This window comes from Harpia harpyja, chromosome 1 (genome assembly GCF_026419915.1).
Source record: "Harpia harpyja isolate bHarHar1 chromosome 1, bHarHar1 primary haplotype, whole genome shotgun sequence".
Lineage (NCBI taxonomy): Eukaryota > Metazoa > Chordata > Aves > Accipitriformes > Accipitridae > Harpia > Harpia harpyja.
In genome coordinates this window covers 60,688,157-60,705,387 of record NC_068940.1, presented here as the reverse complement: position 1 = coordinate 60,705,387, position 17,231 = coordinate 60,688,157, and the positions used below count along the sequence as shown (strand labels likewise).

Below are 17,231 nucleotides of genomic sequence, written 5' to 3'. Positions count from 1 at the left end.
TTAGTTTTAAAGATGATCCTTTTTTTTCAAAGCAAAAATGACCACTGAAAGCAAGCACAGTGGCCACAAACATTTGATGGGAGGAAAGGCCATTGTAAAATCATGACACGCCAAAGTGGAGAAGTGCAAGCTAATTTGCCTAATGTATCCAATCCATAAGAACATCTTGTATATAAAGTCAGAAAACCATCTTAAGCATATGCTATCAGGTCAAAGACATTGTGGGCAAGTGGAAAACAACTTGAACTCCTGGACAACTACCTATTTCAAATCTCCAGAGGAGCACAGCTAGCATATGACAACATGCAGGTTCCAGGTACAGAATGCTCAACATTCTAAAATAACTGGGACTCCAGAAGAGGTCACAGAGCTCTACAAAGGGAATCAATAATTAAAATTACGCAACAAACTGGAAGCCTATGACCAGGAATGTAACTTTTGATCACCAGCACAACCATACTATCTGTAACTACCCCATTGCATATGGAAATGCCAGCGGGTGCATGGGGGTGAGGGTAACAGCACAGGGTATGGGCCTTTCCTCAATTGTTTCTGGACTTCAGGTGTTCAAGATTCATTCAGTTCTACAAGTGAAGTTATGTAGCGGGGGAGAAAAGGCATTTTCTGCCAAAAAAGCTCTATCCCTGCAACCTATTACTCCCACTTTTCTTCAAAGATATTGTCAGGCCCTTTCGACATGAATTAGGGCACTAGATTAGCATTACGTGTTGCCATCCAAACCAAACCAAACACAGCATCTGTAAGAGTCTCCCAGGAGACTCAAGTTTGTTCTGACTACGAGGAGGTTATAGGTTTGGAACACACCCAGAAACCACAGCCAGCAAAATTAATTGTTTTCTTTTTAGCCTAGAGAGGAGTTTTCTATTGGAAGTTGCCTGCAATGTCTCCTGATGAAGTGCCCTGCTCATTCCTTCCTAAAGGTAGCAAAATGAAAGGGTGATAATTTTAGGCACTCCCCAGTTTGGACAGAATAAGCCAACCATATACATGTGTGTGTCCGAGATTACCGCACAGACTGATTCCTCCATGTGTTATAAACAGGAAAACCACTAAGACAAACAAGCTGTTCCCTATTGTAATTTTCTGCAGCAATACTCTAGCATTAAGCGTATTCCCCCTAAGTGTAAATTTGTCCCAAAGAAGTACTAATAAACTTTTACGGCACAATTTGCCATCATGTATTTAGTTTATATCATTCTGTACAAAAAACAAGCTTAGAAAATTTCTAAAATGGTAGTGTTGCCTTCTTTGTTGCTTTTTTCCACCTGAGAAAACAAGCTCTTTGGTTAACCAGGAGTGCCAGAGAAAGCAAAAATATTCCCATCCATCGTTACCTGCCTTTTGAAATGACTTTTCCTAGCACAAAGTGCAGCACCTCTTTTATCTCTGTTTGGCCATTCACTTCCTAAAAGTGCCATCACTGGGAAAGACAATGACTCTTCTCAGACAAAAGCCCCATGGACAGACTTTCCAAACCTGGTTCTGGTATCCTCCTCCCTAAAAGAGCCATGCTCTGTCCAGGCCTAAATCTGTCCCTCCTCAGTCTCCAAAAGGTTTAGTCTACAAATGAAATATCTTTTTAAGGAACTACAGTATCAGGCAAATGCATCGGTGGACAGACAGTAAAGCCAGGCATATACCTGCTACTGAATGTCTAAGAGCAGCAGTGAAGTGTCACGCTTCATTAAGACTTTACGTGCAATAAAAGTAATTCTCAACTCTGTTAAAACTTAAGAACTCTACTTGAAAAATAAATTGTATTTCTTTCCCATTACAGAATATTTCAAAGGGACAAGTTTATCAAAGGGCTCAAGATTAAAGATTTGGATCCCTTTAGGGTTTAGCAGAGAACCTTACAGTTTAAAAAAGGCAGATAAAAAGAAATACAAGGCAGGCCAAGCAGAATTTCAGCAGCCACTGTGCTGTAAGCCTACTGACTGAGTCTCACTCAAGATTATATTTATTTCATTTGGGGACCATAAAAATCTCTCTCCTTGGAATCATGAATATGGTTAACCAGGCACCTTGTCTGACAGCAGCTCCACCAGAGCAACCAAGTTTCTGCTTGTGCCATAAACATACTTCGCCTTTTTCATGCATGCTGGCAAAAGTCGAAAAGCAACAGTGAACTAAAGTAAAATTAGTTACCTTGCTAAAACTTAAAATGGGATGAGGTTTTTTGCTTCATTGTTTTTATAATGGACAAGCTTTGTACAGAGCAGAAAACACTCAAAGATGCTCTCCAACCAGAAGGGAGGAGTCATTTGCCAGATAGTTATCTATCAGCGTGAGGGGAAAAAAAAGTGATTTCTTTGAATACCTGGGAAGATGTGCAGAGGAGGAAATCTGGACAAAACCTCTGCCTTCAGCTTACAGCTGAAAACCTCCCACTGGCCTCAGGACACAAGACCCTTGGGGTTACCAAACAGCCCTACTAGCTACGCTGCCTAGTAAAACACTTCCATACAGTTAATAGCACAATATCTGCTACAATTTGCTCTCCCATGTAGCTGCACTACCAGCCCTAGCAGATCTTACAGCACTTAACTACTTGCAGCACAGGCCCCCTGAAAGGATGCTAGTGTGAGGCGTATTTGCAGTTTCATTTTAGCCACACTGTGTAGGACAGTTTCGAACTTGAGTATAAGCTCATCCTTGAAAGACAATCTTACTTGCTCTTGGTGAACCTTGCAAAAACCTTTGGAAAAGCCAAAGGCAAGTCCATGGTCATTAATAGTATTTAAGTCTTGATACAGTTAAAGCTCAGCTGAAAGACGTCAGTCTTCCCACCAACTCCTAATACTCTTTCTGGTACATCTAAATCCCTGTACTTAAGAGGCAATGAAAAGGAACCCAGAGTTATGCAGCTAACAACTGTTCTTCCCTTGCCCGTATGAGCTACTCAGGAAAAAATGCAGCTTCTCTTCTCCCCGGCTTATTTTTCAAGGTGAGACAGCTCTACACAGTGCTGGCCAGGGTGTATCTGAAAGGAGAGGGCTGATCAGTTTACAACTGAGTAAGGCAACAGAAAACACCATATTTATTTTGCTAAGATTATATTTATATTGCTCTGCTGGAGGGGAGACAGCCTGTGCTAATAGATTATGAGCACACTTTGCACAGTTTTGGAAAACAGAATTGTTCCAGAAAGTATGCTTCTGTAAATAAACCTCTGCGCTTCATGATCACCCAATCTATCCCAGAGCCCTTTAAGGCTGAACTTATGCTATGACTGCATCTGGCTCAGCCTCACACTTTCTCCAGTTGGCACAGCAAAAGGGGAAAAAAAAAAAAAAAAAAGATACGGAACAACAAAAAGGAACAAACCCAAAGATATCAACTCTGCTCTTGGTCTTAGTGCTGAATCTCACTGCAGTCATCATTCCTGGCAAAACTACACAGCAGCTTTCGTCTTTCTTGCAGCAACTATAAACTTCCTGCTGCAGGCTGGAAAAGGTCACTACTCCCTTTGCCCAGTGGTCCAAACCTTGTGAAATTCTAGATAACTGTGACTAAGTTTTCATAGCTGTTGCTGCTGTGGAAGGAGTCTCTGATTCAAGCGTTAGCCGCTGACTTGCTCTGATTTCTCTCCTCTCCCAGGGAGAGGTGAGCAGAACCAGATAGGTCACTACCAAGAGGAACTGCCCTTGCTGAGGGACTGGTTTTCACCTCTTCCTCCTCAAAGCAGTGGTTATTGTCCATGTCCAATACGCGATCCATCACTTGCAGCACCAGCATCCCAGGAAAGACCTTGCCAAATGTGAGCAACCAGGCTCAACCTGGAGCCACCAAACCTAATTTGAGTGCTTCAGCAGTAAGCTCTGCTGATAACCCCTCCCCTCCAAAAGGCTCCGCATTGACAGTATGGGAGAAACGAGCCCCATTTAAAAAAAAAAACAAAAACAAAAACAAACAACCCAACCCCCCCCCAAAAAACCCCACTTCATAATAAGCTCTGGAGCATCTCTGGCTGTCTCTCTTTATCCTGTAACACCACCAGCCAAACCTTGACATAGACATGCTAATTCACAGGCAGACAACTTTCAGAAGAAAGTTCATCTTGCAAATGATCAAAATGATACCATCTCTGCATCACATGTGATGGTGAGACTGAATGCTTTGCTACCCAGACGCTAGAAAAAACCAGGTTACTATAATATTTGATATAATACTAGATACTAGAATAAAAGACTTCAATACATGCATCCCCCTCAGATGAGAACAAACAGCTACAGAGGTAGAAACAATCGCAACCACAGACAGTGACTAAAATTGGCAAGCACTAGAGATGAAGTTGTGTAAGATCAGCAGCCCAGAGTATCTTTAGACACCTGAGGTAACAGTGATGCACAGCAGACAAAGGCCAGAAACGTACTTATAAAAAGGCAAAGTTTTGGCTACAGAATTCAGCAGTGAACAAAACATAGCTGTGCAATTTCTGCTGAAAAAGCAGCATTTTATTCCAAACCTGCCTGTACAAACACAGCACAAGCTTCTCACCTACAAATGGTTATGAAAAGTCTTTGGTATCACCACTCCTGTGTTGCTTCTCAGCGCCATCCTCCCCGTAAGCTATGACTGGATCCATTAAGAGTTAATACGATGAGCAACATAAGACTGCTTAAAACAACCAGACAGTCACCAAGATAAAGATCTCTGGAAAATATAAATGCTGTGTCTGGTTTAATCATGTGCCAGGACTGCTGATGGTGTTTGAAGCTATTATAATGTTCACTCTGCACACAAACAGCAGTGACTGGTAGCAACAGTCAGCCCAGCTGGCTGGCCCACAGTGGGGTAAGAAACCAGGCAGTGCTTCTTTAATAAATGCAGGAATCGTACAATGGACTTTCACTATCATCACCATTACACCTTTGTGATAAATCAAGGAAGACAAGTTATGACCCTGCATAAATCTGCAGGCACAAGGTGCTTTGCTGTCTGCATCAAATTCTCTCATCCTATCCACAGGCAAATCTATCCTAAATATTAGGGGAGCCCACATGAGCAGGAAACAACCAGGGCAGTTACTGGAAACGGAAAACTATCTCCTCAGAGCTGATGCCCTGATCACAGCAGGTCTTAAACACACAGCTCAAGTCTTCTGAGCGCCATCAAATGAGTGTAGATCCCAAGAGAAAACTTCACATTTCAGCTGCGGGCCCAGATATCAAGATTAAGGAGACACTTGTAAAGCCTCCAAACCCATTTATTTTCTTCATCTTTTCTGTTTCTACCGACTTCTGTGCCTCTGCTCCTTAGTACCACATTCCATTTTCTCACGTTTACATTTGCTGTTCCTTCTACCAAAAACCAAATCCATTAAAAAAAAAAAAAAAGTTTATCAGATTTAAACTTTTGCTTCATTTTCCTCCAGCAAAATTGATGGAAGGTTACCACATAATGTATTTATCTCCTGTTACTAGTTTTACCACTGATGAAGGAGACCAGCAGCACCATCATCCCTGGGTGGCCAGAGAAGGAACTGTCCAGCAGCAAAGCACCTCCCAGGAGACAGCGGGGATTAGCTATGCACCCACATAAGAAAAGCAGCAATGTTCCTGAACTTCACAATTAACAGCCACTTGCACCAGCTGTCCATTTTCTACTGCACATATCCGTCAAACCTCCAAAGGTTTTTAAATTAAAACAAATGCAGCTTTTGCAGATGATACCTGAGGCGCTGTGAGTATTGGAATTACTGTCTGGGTACACTGAAGAATTAAAGTTTCTTAATGAGAAATCATCAAACAGGTTCTGGGGGGTGGGGGGGGAGAATCAGAAAACTGCATCTCTCCTCTACTTCCCCATGCCCACTACAAAACCAAACTCAAAGCATTCTGAAGTCCCAAAGCATTTCCATTTCATTCTCTGTTCTCAACCAGAAAAGCACAATTTCTCATGAATTACCATAATCCTACTAACTTGAACTGTAATTCAGTAGCCTGCCTTGTACAAGATCAAGTTCTGAGCTACACATATCCTACAAACCTTCTAAGATCCATTTATATCAGTCATGCAGTTATGAAGAATGACAGACTTTAATACTCAAATTCATTAGCAGCGATAAGAACAGTAGCTCATGTCCTGAGAGGGGACCACAAACAGGAAAGGAGTCAAGCTCAAAACATTGAGACTTATCAATTGCAAAACAATATAATGATTATGTCTGTCAGTTTATTTGCAGCCTGCAACTCTTTCAGTGCTCTGTTTCACTGGGGTCTCTTGAGATCAAATCTGTCAAAAGAAATTGCAGCAAGCTTGTATAGGTCTAGTGTTTCCATGACTTTTCTCAGTCCTTCTGTTTTATGCCTCCAACATGCTAGAACTACATGTTTGTAAGACAATGTCATCCAGCAAGGCACGGCACAGGCTTTCGCTTAACAAACACAACCTACAGAGCTCTGCTGTGTGCCATTTGGACTGGACACCTTGTTTACCTAGTAAGGTTTGTCAAGCTAGCACACGAGGTCATGCACAAGTCCAAGCAGCTTCTCTATCCTTGATCACAGGCAGTCCAGAACTGACATCCTCATAGGTATAAACCTATTTGTCATCGGGGATTCAAATGAACAATAATAAAGTAAACAGATTAAGGATGCAAATGTAAATAACCCAATTTGCCATGGAGGTGAATTCATCAGGCATACAGTAAAATAAAAGGAAGGAGGAAAGCCTAAGTGAAATACTCCATATATTTTAAGCCCACGTCTTTTATCACCCATTCCATCACAAAACTATGCAATCAAGGAGATTTCAGCTTGGAGTTTGGGAAGGTTTTTTTGTTTTTCAGGGTTTTTGTTTTACTAGCTGTTACTTAAGGATAGCAGTGAAAGATCATGACCCCATTTCCACTCCTCCAAAGTCTGCAGGGCTCTCTTTGATGTTTCTAATGTCATGTAGCCTCGTGGATCATATCACCTTTCCCACAAAAGCACAGGGATTATCTTTCTCCACTACTTCACATTCTCCCTTTCACGAACAAACACCACTTCCTGCTATTCTTCCAACTGTGAAAAATAGCTGCTTATATCATATAGAAAGCCCGTAGCCTTGTTTGTTAACCAACTGGTTTGCTTTAAGTTGTTGGTATTTTTAAACATGTTTAAAAGTTTCTCTTGCCTATAAAAGTCAAATTTCCCAGGAATTCTCCAGAAAAATAGTTCTTACCTTTGCATTCCCAACATCAGCTAGAAATGTTACAATAAATAAAATAGTTTTCTGGGCATATGTTGCCGTTTAACAAATTCTGCGCGGTACCCAAAAACTACAACAGGACTAACGTGAAAGAAATCATTATTGGGATAAGATAGAAAGAGACATGTTCCTTTTCATCTGAACTCAATACATTAAAGTTTAACCAGATGTGCTCATTTGAGAAAGACCAGAATTTGTAAACTCACAGCCACATTTTCTAAGTAATGGTAATCTCATACGTCTACTTTTTATTTAACGAACTTTTCCACAGCAGAAAGTAAAGGTTGTTCCAGAAACAAAAAACCACAGAAGATACCTAGACTCTTCCCAGAGATCCACACAACTTAACAGAACATCATTTCCTCCTTGGTGGTCCCTTTATTTATTTTATTTTCTCTCAACAGCCACGCACAAAATGCTGATAAAGTCAAAGGATTAATTTTATCTCCTGTTCTCACAGTTTTTAGGTACAAAGAAGCTTCCTGGAAAAGTTTATACACTTAGGGATGTCTGGACCTGCCAGATTCTCAAAACAAGACAGTGCCAAGTGATATCCACTGCATTTAGGTCATACTATGGGAATACGTCCTTCAGTAAGGAGGATATGCAACTCAGCCACGCAACCATATTGCCTCATACTGCCATCTAGATTAGTGATACAGATTAGTGCTTGTGAGACATACGTGGTTTAAAAGATAAATTTCCTTCCTATATAATTTTCAAATCCATTCTGTAAATTTCTCAGCTGAGAAGAAAACTATTGTGCTTACTTTGCAAACAGAATGGCACCTGGGCAACATTTCTTCAACAGCAGCTACCAAGCAAAGATAACTACAGTCCTAGCAGACCCTGGACCAAGAGTTTGTCACAGGAAGAAGAGACCCTATCTATGTCCCAGCATGTCTGGATAGCACTCTGTATCCCTAGGACCATGACACGTGAAATTAAGTTATCCCACTGCTATTTTCAAGCCCAGATGAAATCCAGGGTGCTCTTTAAACCCAAGAGCCCAATTGCTTCAGGACAGACCCCATGTTATGCTGCCATTCCCATGCAGATTGCATCACCAGCCCCTTGTGCAGTCAGACCTTACACAAAACTAAACACTAAACCTGCTGCTCCTGCCAAAACAAAGCTTTGCCTCCTTATTTTGAGTATTACAGGTGTAGCAACAAACCAAGCCAAAAGAAGAAAGAAATCCCCTGCAAATGTGCCTGATCAAAACTAAATAAAATACATATTCCTGGCACCAGGTCTTGAAGGCCCAGTGGTACTCAGACTGACAAATCATGCCAAGCAAGAAGTTCTGAGCTTCCACCCAAAAAACTTCATCCACCTGTCAGGAAAACAAAGAACATCTGAAGCCAAGCAGCACCGCTGTAATTGGTTGAATATTTAAAAAAAACAAGAGTGGAATTGCAGTGAGGCCAACGTAAGGACAGGAATGAACCAACCTTGACATACGCTAGGTAATGCTCGCACTTTTCCTGCATGTACGATAGTTGTAACTTCTCTGTGATCTGCCCCACTGTCTCTCCAGAAGTCACAAAGTAAACTCTGGGTTGCTGGCTCTTTTCCTTCTTTGCCACATCAGCAGTCAAGTTATAATTCAAACCTGTTTTAAAAAGGAAGAAGAAGAAAACAAAGGATGTCAGTGAACAATAGTTATTTTCTAGCCACCTATCAATGGATCCTGTTGCCCTCGGGGCATGTGTGCTTGAAGAAAGGTCAACCCTTGCAGGCCCTCAATCAATCACTACATTTCCTGTGGCTGCACGAAACCAAATCCAATTGCTAACATACTCCCAGGTTTCTATGTTCCCCAGCCCAACCTTTCCCATAGGAAATGATGTGTAAAAATACATCTAGACACACACACTTAAAAAAAAAAAAAAAGAAATAAAAGATGCTTAAACTATGTTGCTAACAGAAAAAGCAAAAACATAAGATAAACAGCAGCAGCAGCCTCAAGCTTTGTTTTCCTTCTAGAACAGCACAAACCATGCAAATGTCAACCAGGATGTGGCACTTCCCGACAATTACTTTTGTTGATTTGCAGTCAGCTTAGCATTTAGACCTTAACTAGAGGTTGCTGCCTTGCACTCAGTATCCCCCCTCTTAGATGTTACACATCCCTGGCAGTTTATAGAAGACATACCCAGAGACTAATGAGCTGTATCTCTGTGAATCCTGTTTCCTGCTGTTCTACAGAATAGGCAGCTTAACACAATCGGTTGGTTTGTGACTGGATGTATCTGTGCCCAAAAGAAAACTCATTTGTTACCTGAAGTAGTTGTACAGTGGTTGAATAAACCAAGCTGCCTATACCTTTCCTGTTGGTAAATGCAACAACAGGAGCAATGAAACTGCAACTGAAGCATGAACACTTGTTCTGCTGCTGTCTACAGACAAGGGAAACACTGGCTATGAGGTCCTTTCACTCATCACAGACCCACCACCTGTACTGATTTCAGCTGCTATCAAGGCAATAATGGGAATACCATGAGATCGGCTCACTATAAATGGCTTAACTAGTTGATAGTCTTTGTAAACAACAGCCAGCACCAGCTCCTGTGCTGATTCATTACATAAGTAGGGTGCTTGCCAAATTATTGCTTTGGCTTTTATTTGTGTTTTAAGTCCTAAATGATTGATACCAGATAATATGCTCCCAATAAATGTAAACTTTTTTAAAGCCGGAATTTTATAAACAATCAATGTAAATGTAACACATTCCTGGACTGAGTTATTCAATACCAAATTTCAGCAAGGGGTCTTTGCTGGGTTTTGTTGTGGTTTTATTTGGTTTTGTGGTGGTGGTTTGTTGTTTGGGGTTTTTTTAAATCCATGAAAATCCTAATCTTGCTAAATTAACACTGCTGCCAATGCTATCACCTGCAATCATTTCTCCATCAAAATTTCACTACTTTGAAGAATTTATTTAATGATATTGTAAAACTTGATACAAAAGTCTCTGTGAACATTCACAATCCACATAATTCAAACAGACCTTGCTTCCATTTGCAGTGTGTTGCATTCTGATGAAAAGCTGACTCACAAGTTCACACAAAGTAACTAGAGACATACCCCAGGTAGTAAGAAAAGCCACAGCTGAGGAATCAGCCTAACTACCATCACAGGGCTCCACCTGAACTTTTTTTGCTTGCATTTGGCAGCATAACTTGCTTAGAAGGACAATGCCTTGAAAGCATTGCAAATTCTGACAAGCTCAACACCAAAAAACTCTCACTGAAGTAGTGTTTGCTCAGTCCCACTAAAGAGCACCACCTAAACAGAAACACAGGGTTTAGTCTGTTTAAAATCCCAGCAGTCTCTCTCAATGTTTTTTTCTTTTTTTAAAGTGTGCACATCCCACACCCATCCCCAATTGTCTCCCTTCTGCTTTCAAGACCTCACATGCATGCACACATGCTGAGATCTGCACCGCATCCCAAGAATAAAGACAAGAAAACCCGTTAGCAAACCCAGGCCCTGCGTAGGCAGAGGCAAAAAGCCCCAAGGGGAGATGCAGCCCTCTTCAAAGGAGGAGCACCAAACGAAGGCAGGGCTGCAGAGCTTGCAGGGGCACCTGGGGAGGCTCAGAGGCTCTCCAAAGGAAGCGCAACGTATTACTGACACTGAACAATTCCTCGCTGCAGGCGCAGAGACGGATCCCAACGTGCGCCCTGTACCAGGCCTCCGAGCAAAGCGATCCCAGCTACTGTCTCTCCAAAACGGCAGTGGATGTTTTCAATCAGGCAGCACAGTTCCTGTCCTCCCCCCCCACCTCCCCTTTATTTTGACAACTTGTTTCTATGTTATATCCAATGATGTCACATCAGTGGAAAAACTGAAATATCATGAGTAAGTTTTTTTGGGTTTGGGGTGGTTTTTTTCCCCAGCTTCATTGCTTCCAAAAAGCAACCAGGGAGGGGAGATAACTGGCCAAACTTAGCATGGCTGGTGGTGTAAGTTCCTCCTGCTCACTCCAGTAGGAGATCAGGAGACAAGTTTTTGCTAGCAAATTAACTCTTGCAGGTAATGCCTTCAAATATTTGTCCAGCAGCTTTAAGCAGGTCTGGTTAGAAATGCTTCTGGGGATCTGCCCACCCAACTTCACATGATCAAAATAAAACTCTGGCATGGACTTCATGAGCTCAGATGAAGGGCTTGATTTTTCTAATGACTATTCCTTTCCCGTAACTGAAGTTAAATGCCTAAAAGCTTCGATAACAGCTCCCTCTGAGAAATTTTTGGTTATACCTGCAAGAGGAACACCAGCCAGCAGACCGGGCAAGTTACTGCAGCCAGTAACAGACAAACCAAGTAAATGGCAGAAGGCATTTTATAATGGATTTTCATCCTAAGTGGCACATACGTACTCACAATGCAAGAGTCATCCCCTCACAGGGCTGAAGGCAGCCCTGAAGCATAGAGGAGTGAGGAGGGATTGAAATCGAGCAGCAGTATCCTGTGAGCTAGAACAGGAATAGCAGCTGGCTGTGCTAATGGAGGGGTTACACACCCTGAGCTGCCCAGCGCATCCCTTTGTCTCCCACTCAGTTGATGCTACAGCACACAAAAAGCAGGCAGCAAAATGCTCAGCAGGAATAAGCACATCTGTAAGTGCTTGTTAAACTACTAGCTATAGTACTGATTTGTGGCGTCGGTGGAGTAGGGGGAGAGGGGAGGCACCACATGGAGAAAATGAAGAACTTACTAAATAATAACAAAAAGCTATTGGAAGAGGAATGTGTTTCTTTGCCTTTTTATAAGGAGAAAATGATTCATGAACTTTGCTTGCAGAGAAAATTATTAAGTAACAAAAGTATTAAAAAAAGTTGCCCTAGCAAATGACAGCATACATAGGACATTCCCCCCATTCTCTCCCAAACAGCTTTCCTTTTCCCCTTACTTCAAACTTTGTTTCAAATCCTTCCTCATAGCGTTGTCCCTAGCTTCCAACTAGGGAGCCATCCTCACTGCTCCAGGCATACACTGAACAACACATCCCTACAGCATCCCTGCTTCTGAGGCATTCAGAGGGTAGCACTGTCTTAGGTCCGCATCCAAGCGGGCTGGAAAAGTGAGACACAGAAATAACGCTCCTGCACCAAACTACACCAGGATACAGATAAAAAGAGGAGCATCCACTTTCATCAGGTTTTGGATCAGGCATGTTTCTTCAGTCCTAGAAATGTATCCAAACAGAGCAAAAATGTCAAGCAATCCATTATCCCACAGTAAATCTCACACCAGTCTTTCAGGCAACAGTATTTGGGACATGAAGACTACCCTAGAAATGGATCAACACACAAGCAATGCACACCTGAAGCAAATAGTACAAGAGAAACTTTCAAGAAGTTTCAAACGCATCTGCCTAACTCTAGCCAAATGCCCAAACCCCTTCATTTCATAGCCACTTAACAGTCCCAGTGTAAGAATTAGGTGAATTTTATTACTATTATTGTTGCTGTTGTTGTTGAGGAAATTATCCAGACCATGGGCACAAGTTTATTTCCATTCTCCTGTGGGGATGAATGCAGAAGCAGCGCTTGATACACAGCCTGTTTTCTTGTCCTGGTCACCCAGAAGTGCATGGTCTGAACAGGCTGAAGTCTGCTCATCCAGGCTAGGAAAGGCCTTTCTCTCATCCCTGCCTTTCCTGCAGATACAGAGACCCCAGGAGAGACAAAGCAATGACCCCTCAAGTGAGGGAGGAACAGCTTGAGTGAGATTCCGAGGTGAAATACTGGAAACTTAAAAAGCTGTATTTCTCACACATCCAAGATGTACCGGAGGCTGTCTCTGTCAGAGTGAAGAGTCAGACAATGCCTGGCACACACTGCAGAGCACATGCTTCACTTGGGCATGGCTCTTTGTTCAGACGAAACCATTTCAGCAATAAATTCATACTTCTGAGGACCATAGTCTGCACACAGTATCCACAAAATGGATGGGAATTATACTGTCATTGGCAGCATCAATAAACACAGATCCTCAGATAGCTGTTACATGACCAGTAGTATTGCAACTACGACTAGATGAAAAAAAAAAAAAAAAAAAAAAAAAAAGAGGAAAAAAAGGAGGGTGGGGAAGGTCTATATGCAAGTGTGAGGCAGTGCTAGATGAAGACAACTTTCCTTCATATGCCAGTTAACAAAATAAGCACACATTCAAATAAGCATTGAAGACACAGATTTGCCATAGAAGAATGCTGCCTGTATGTTCAGCTTGACTTGACTTTCTAAACATTGTGTAGTAGGTGACAAACTTCAGCTGCCCAAAAGCAACAGCAACGCCCAGCTTTTCACCAGTAAGCAGCAGTCTTGAACATCTGTGCTGACAAGCCTTAGGGGAGCGGCATTCCCAGTCAGCACTATGTTCTCGTCATCTGACTTAACAGACCGCCCCCAGACATCCGAAGACGAGACAATCCAACACTTTTAGCCACAAAACTTTGACATCGCATTTCAACACCCCCAAATGCCTTTCAGAGTCTGAAGTGGACAACGACGTACTTAGAGGGTTATTCTATCCTCCCCCATTTAACCACTCAGGAGAGGAACCGTTGCAATACTTCCATGAATTGTTCCACCCTTTATTAATTGATACTCTTCAACTGCAACATAATTAAGACGGCCCAACTGTTAAGATGACAAACTGAAAGCTTATTTGAGTATTTTATCCAAATCATATCCCGAAGGGGTTTTACAGTCAGATAGTTCTGGCTGCAATGTTTTCAAGACAAATCACTTTGCTAGAAGCATTGTATAAAAGGACAATGGTTGGAAGTTTTATAATCATTTACTTAATAGTAAAAAAATTCCTTATAATGAGATGGATTTTACTTGCCAAAGAAGATGTACATGTGCTTTCACCACAATACATCATTGGGAGTACAGTTTGTATGACAACACAGAGGAACTCAACTGGCTCTTACAAGACATGATGAAGCAGGAAGACAGGTCTTTTCTAAACAAGGGGAACACATATTTAGATTTGGAAAAAAGGCAGCTCACTTCCTAGCCACAGGTCCAGAGATATGAAATTAAAGCAAAGGAAACATTTTAAACAGTACCCCCAGGAACATAAGAAAACCTGGATATTCAGAAAATCTATTCAGTGATTTTCAGAAAGGAATTAACACCCCTGGAGCACTCAGGGATAAGTGTTTCCTTAACTGACAGAGTAGCAGGCAGTACAAAAAATACTTTATCAAAGCATGTATTTGTCTGCTGAGAGTCATCGTTTACAGGGAAGGAAAAAGTGCAAAAATAGAAGTCTCAGTTGCACCAATATGTCAGAAACCAGAGGAATCTGAAATTTAGCAACTCTACTTTTTTGAGCTGTTCAGGTGACAAGGTGATAAGCTGCAGAGAGCAACTTCAACAAGCATCTTGTAGTTCTCACTGCATGTGAATGGCAGGAGAAGTGGCAAGGAGCCTTTTTCTTCACCGACTCATTTAAAATCCAAATACTGCAGCAGGCTCTGCATACTGGGATGCACAGCTGCAATTCTCACCCTTCTCAATTAGCTGCTCAGAAAGGCTGGGGCACAGAGCAGGAGGAGGCACTGCTTCTCCCAGCTCCTCACCAGACTCACTGCAGAGATGGAGCACACTGTGAGGCTGAGGTATCTTCCCTGAGCAGCACACTGCAAGTCCTCTGCCATTCCTAAAGCATGGCAAAGGTAAAACATCATGGCTGCTAAACAAACCCAGACCTCACAATATTTAGAAATGCTGTATCTATCCCATACCACTTCACACAATATCTAAGATTTGTAAACATTAGGATGTAAAAGACAAGTAATATTTTAATGCAGCCAAGATGTAAAGGCTTGCACAATTACACACCTTACACAATTCCATTCATCAGAGAAACTCCATGTGTTTTACAGAGACTAACTAACCTGGAAGATATTTTTGCCATCAGTAAAATACTGGGCTATTTATAATCATTTTGTAGACAGGCAAACTGATGCACAGAAAAGGATTTGCTCATGTCTGGTAGGAATTCAGATTTATAGCGCTCTGTTTCAAGAGCTCCTTGTAGACTTTCAAAAACTATTAATCCAGAGCAAACAACACCTGCTTTCTGATAACACTGATAAAGGATATGGATACAGAAATGTGTTATCAAGAGGTAAACAGGGAATATGAACTTAGAAAACATCAATTGCTTCTGTGTTCTCTGTCCTTGCAGTAAGCCCAAGGACCCATTTCCCTCCTTTCACTGAGGAAGAAACTGCCCCGGTATTACGTCAGCCTCATCAGAAGGCAAAAACATGCCCAAGAAAGTTCCCAGGGAGCCTCCAACTTTCTGGAATTGTATAGCCCAGCTTACCTCGAAACAACTTATTTCATATAAAAGCTCTGTTACTGACTTGAAAGGGAGCCCTTGACTCCAGGTCAACCTGCTAGCATGCCCCTGCCCAGGGCTGGCACAGATACCTTACCTATTTCTCCAGGAACGCGCTTGCCACTGAAGCGAAAGCATGCTGTGACATTGAGGCAGTTCACTGGCTGCAAGCCATCATGGCACTGAGGAGCTGTGATATTGATGGATGCAGGCAGGAAAATGGAGATGTCCATGGTAATGACAGGCCTGGATCTGGAGATCAACAGAGAAATGGAACTGAGTGATCATTCAGAGGGAAGTTCTCAGCCAAAGGAAAATAAAGTAAATTTGGTAAACTACACAATTTCAAGCAGACATGAAAAATAAGAGAGTGCATTTGAACTGTAAGATAAATTAGCACTTGACCTAGCTGGCAAAGACTACTAGTGTCCAAAAACCATAACATCAGCTTGAAGTTCAGTGCTCAGATACAGACTGCAGGCAGGCAGCTGGGGAAACTGGTAATATATAATAATAACCATCTCCAGTAAAAGTTGCATAAAGCCTTCCTGGTAACAGGATAGCAAAATTAGCACAATGGCAACCAAGGACAACAAGCTCATGCAAGCGAGACTGCTTGCTAAGCAGCCTGGATGGTGAGGAACAGGTAGGCAGAGACCTTAGGTTTCCAGAGAATGGTCTACAGTCAAATTTGTGACCTGAAAGTCAAGGAGGGAACACAGGGGTATGAGATGGATTCATATATAATTTTTCTGACAGTATAAGAAGGACAATAGACACCACATTCACGGTTTCTGGAGGAGGGAATGTTTGGCTAATTCCGTCCCAGTGAGCGGTAAGGATTGAATACTCTTTTCATGCTGCTGAACTCTGTTTCAGGAGTTACTCGCTGCACTATGAAAGAAAGCATTCTACCCTTGCAACTCCAGCACCGGGTTATTGCTATGACTATTCCTGGCTGAAGAAGACCTCAGCCAGAATTGCAGAGCAAGCCAAGTGCCATCAGGGCCCAGGTGAGTCTCCTCTCCCACACAACACAGAAGCCCCACCAGCTTGGTTGGGAAAAGCAGCCCAGAAACCCAGGCTCTCCTGAGCCATCCTCAGCGCAGGACTTCAGCCCAAAAATTCACCGAGTGTTATTCTTTGTGGTTTCAATTCTGTACATGTTCAACATGAACATGTTCTTCCAAAACCAACTCCAGTAGTAAAAATATGTACAACAACCAGCAGATTCACTTCTAAGGTAGTCCCAGCAGCTGTGCAAGGCCAGACCACGAAAGTAAACCACTTCAGGACTCTCACTCTACAAGCCACTTAATTTAGAGGCAGGGGAGAGGGGGGAGAAGAGAGCGGGGATTGTGGTTACACCTAATTCATATCAACTGGAACAAGATTCACATCAATCTCCGAGACAGCTGCTCATACTCTTTTAACACAGCCTGAAATAACAGTGCAAGTTTGCATTTTGAGATGGAGGATGAAGATAAATGCTAAACCTAGAAATATATACAGTAATGGGGGGGGGGGGGGGAAGAAAAAGAGTGAGCTTCCTAGGATTACTTCACATCTTTGAAAAAAACTCTGCAAATGCTTGGGGAGACATAAAAGAACGAATGCTATAACTGATCTAGAAAAATATTTCTCCTAGA

The 17,231-nt window shown here is 42.1% G+C and overlaps 1 protein-coding gene across 1 annotated transcript in view; it reads right to left on the bottom strand.

The window, feature by feature from the left end:
- ITGA9 (integrin subunit alpha 9) overlaps positions 1-17,231 on the bottom strand; it is a 235,452-nt gene that overhangs the window by 171,196 nt on the left and 47,025 nt on the right. The window contains exons 14-15 of the mRNA XM_052796650.1: positions 15,680-15,834; positions 8,673-8,833 (exon numbers count right to left, since the gene is read on the bottom strand). Of these exons, the coding sequence (XP_052652610.1) occupies positions 8,673-8,833; positions 15,680-15,834 (316 nt within the window). The remainder of the gene's footprint in view (positions 1-8,672; positions 8,834-15,679; positions 15,835-17,231) is intronic.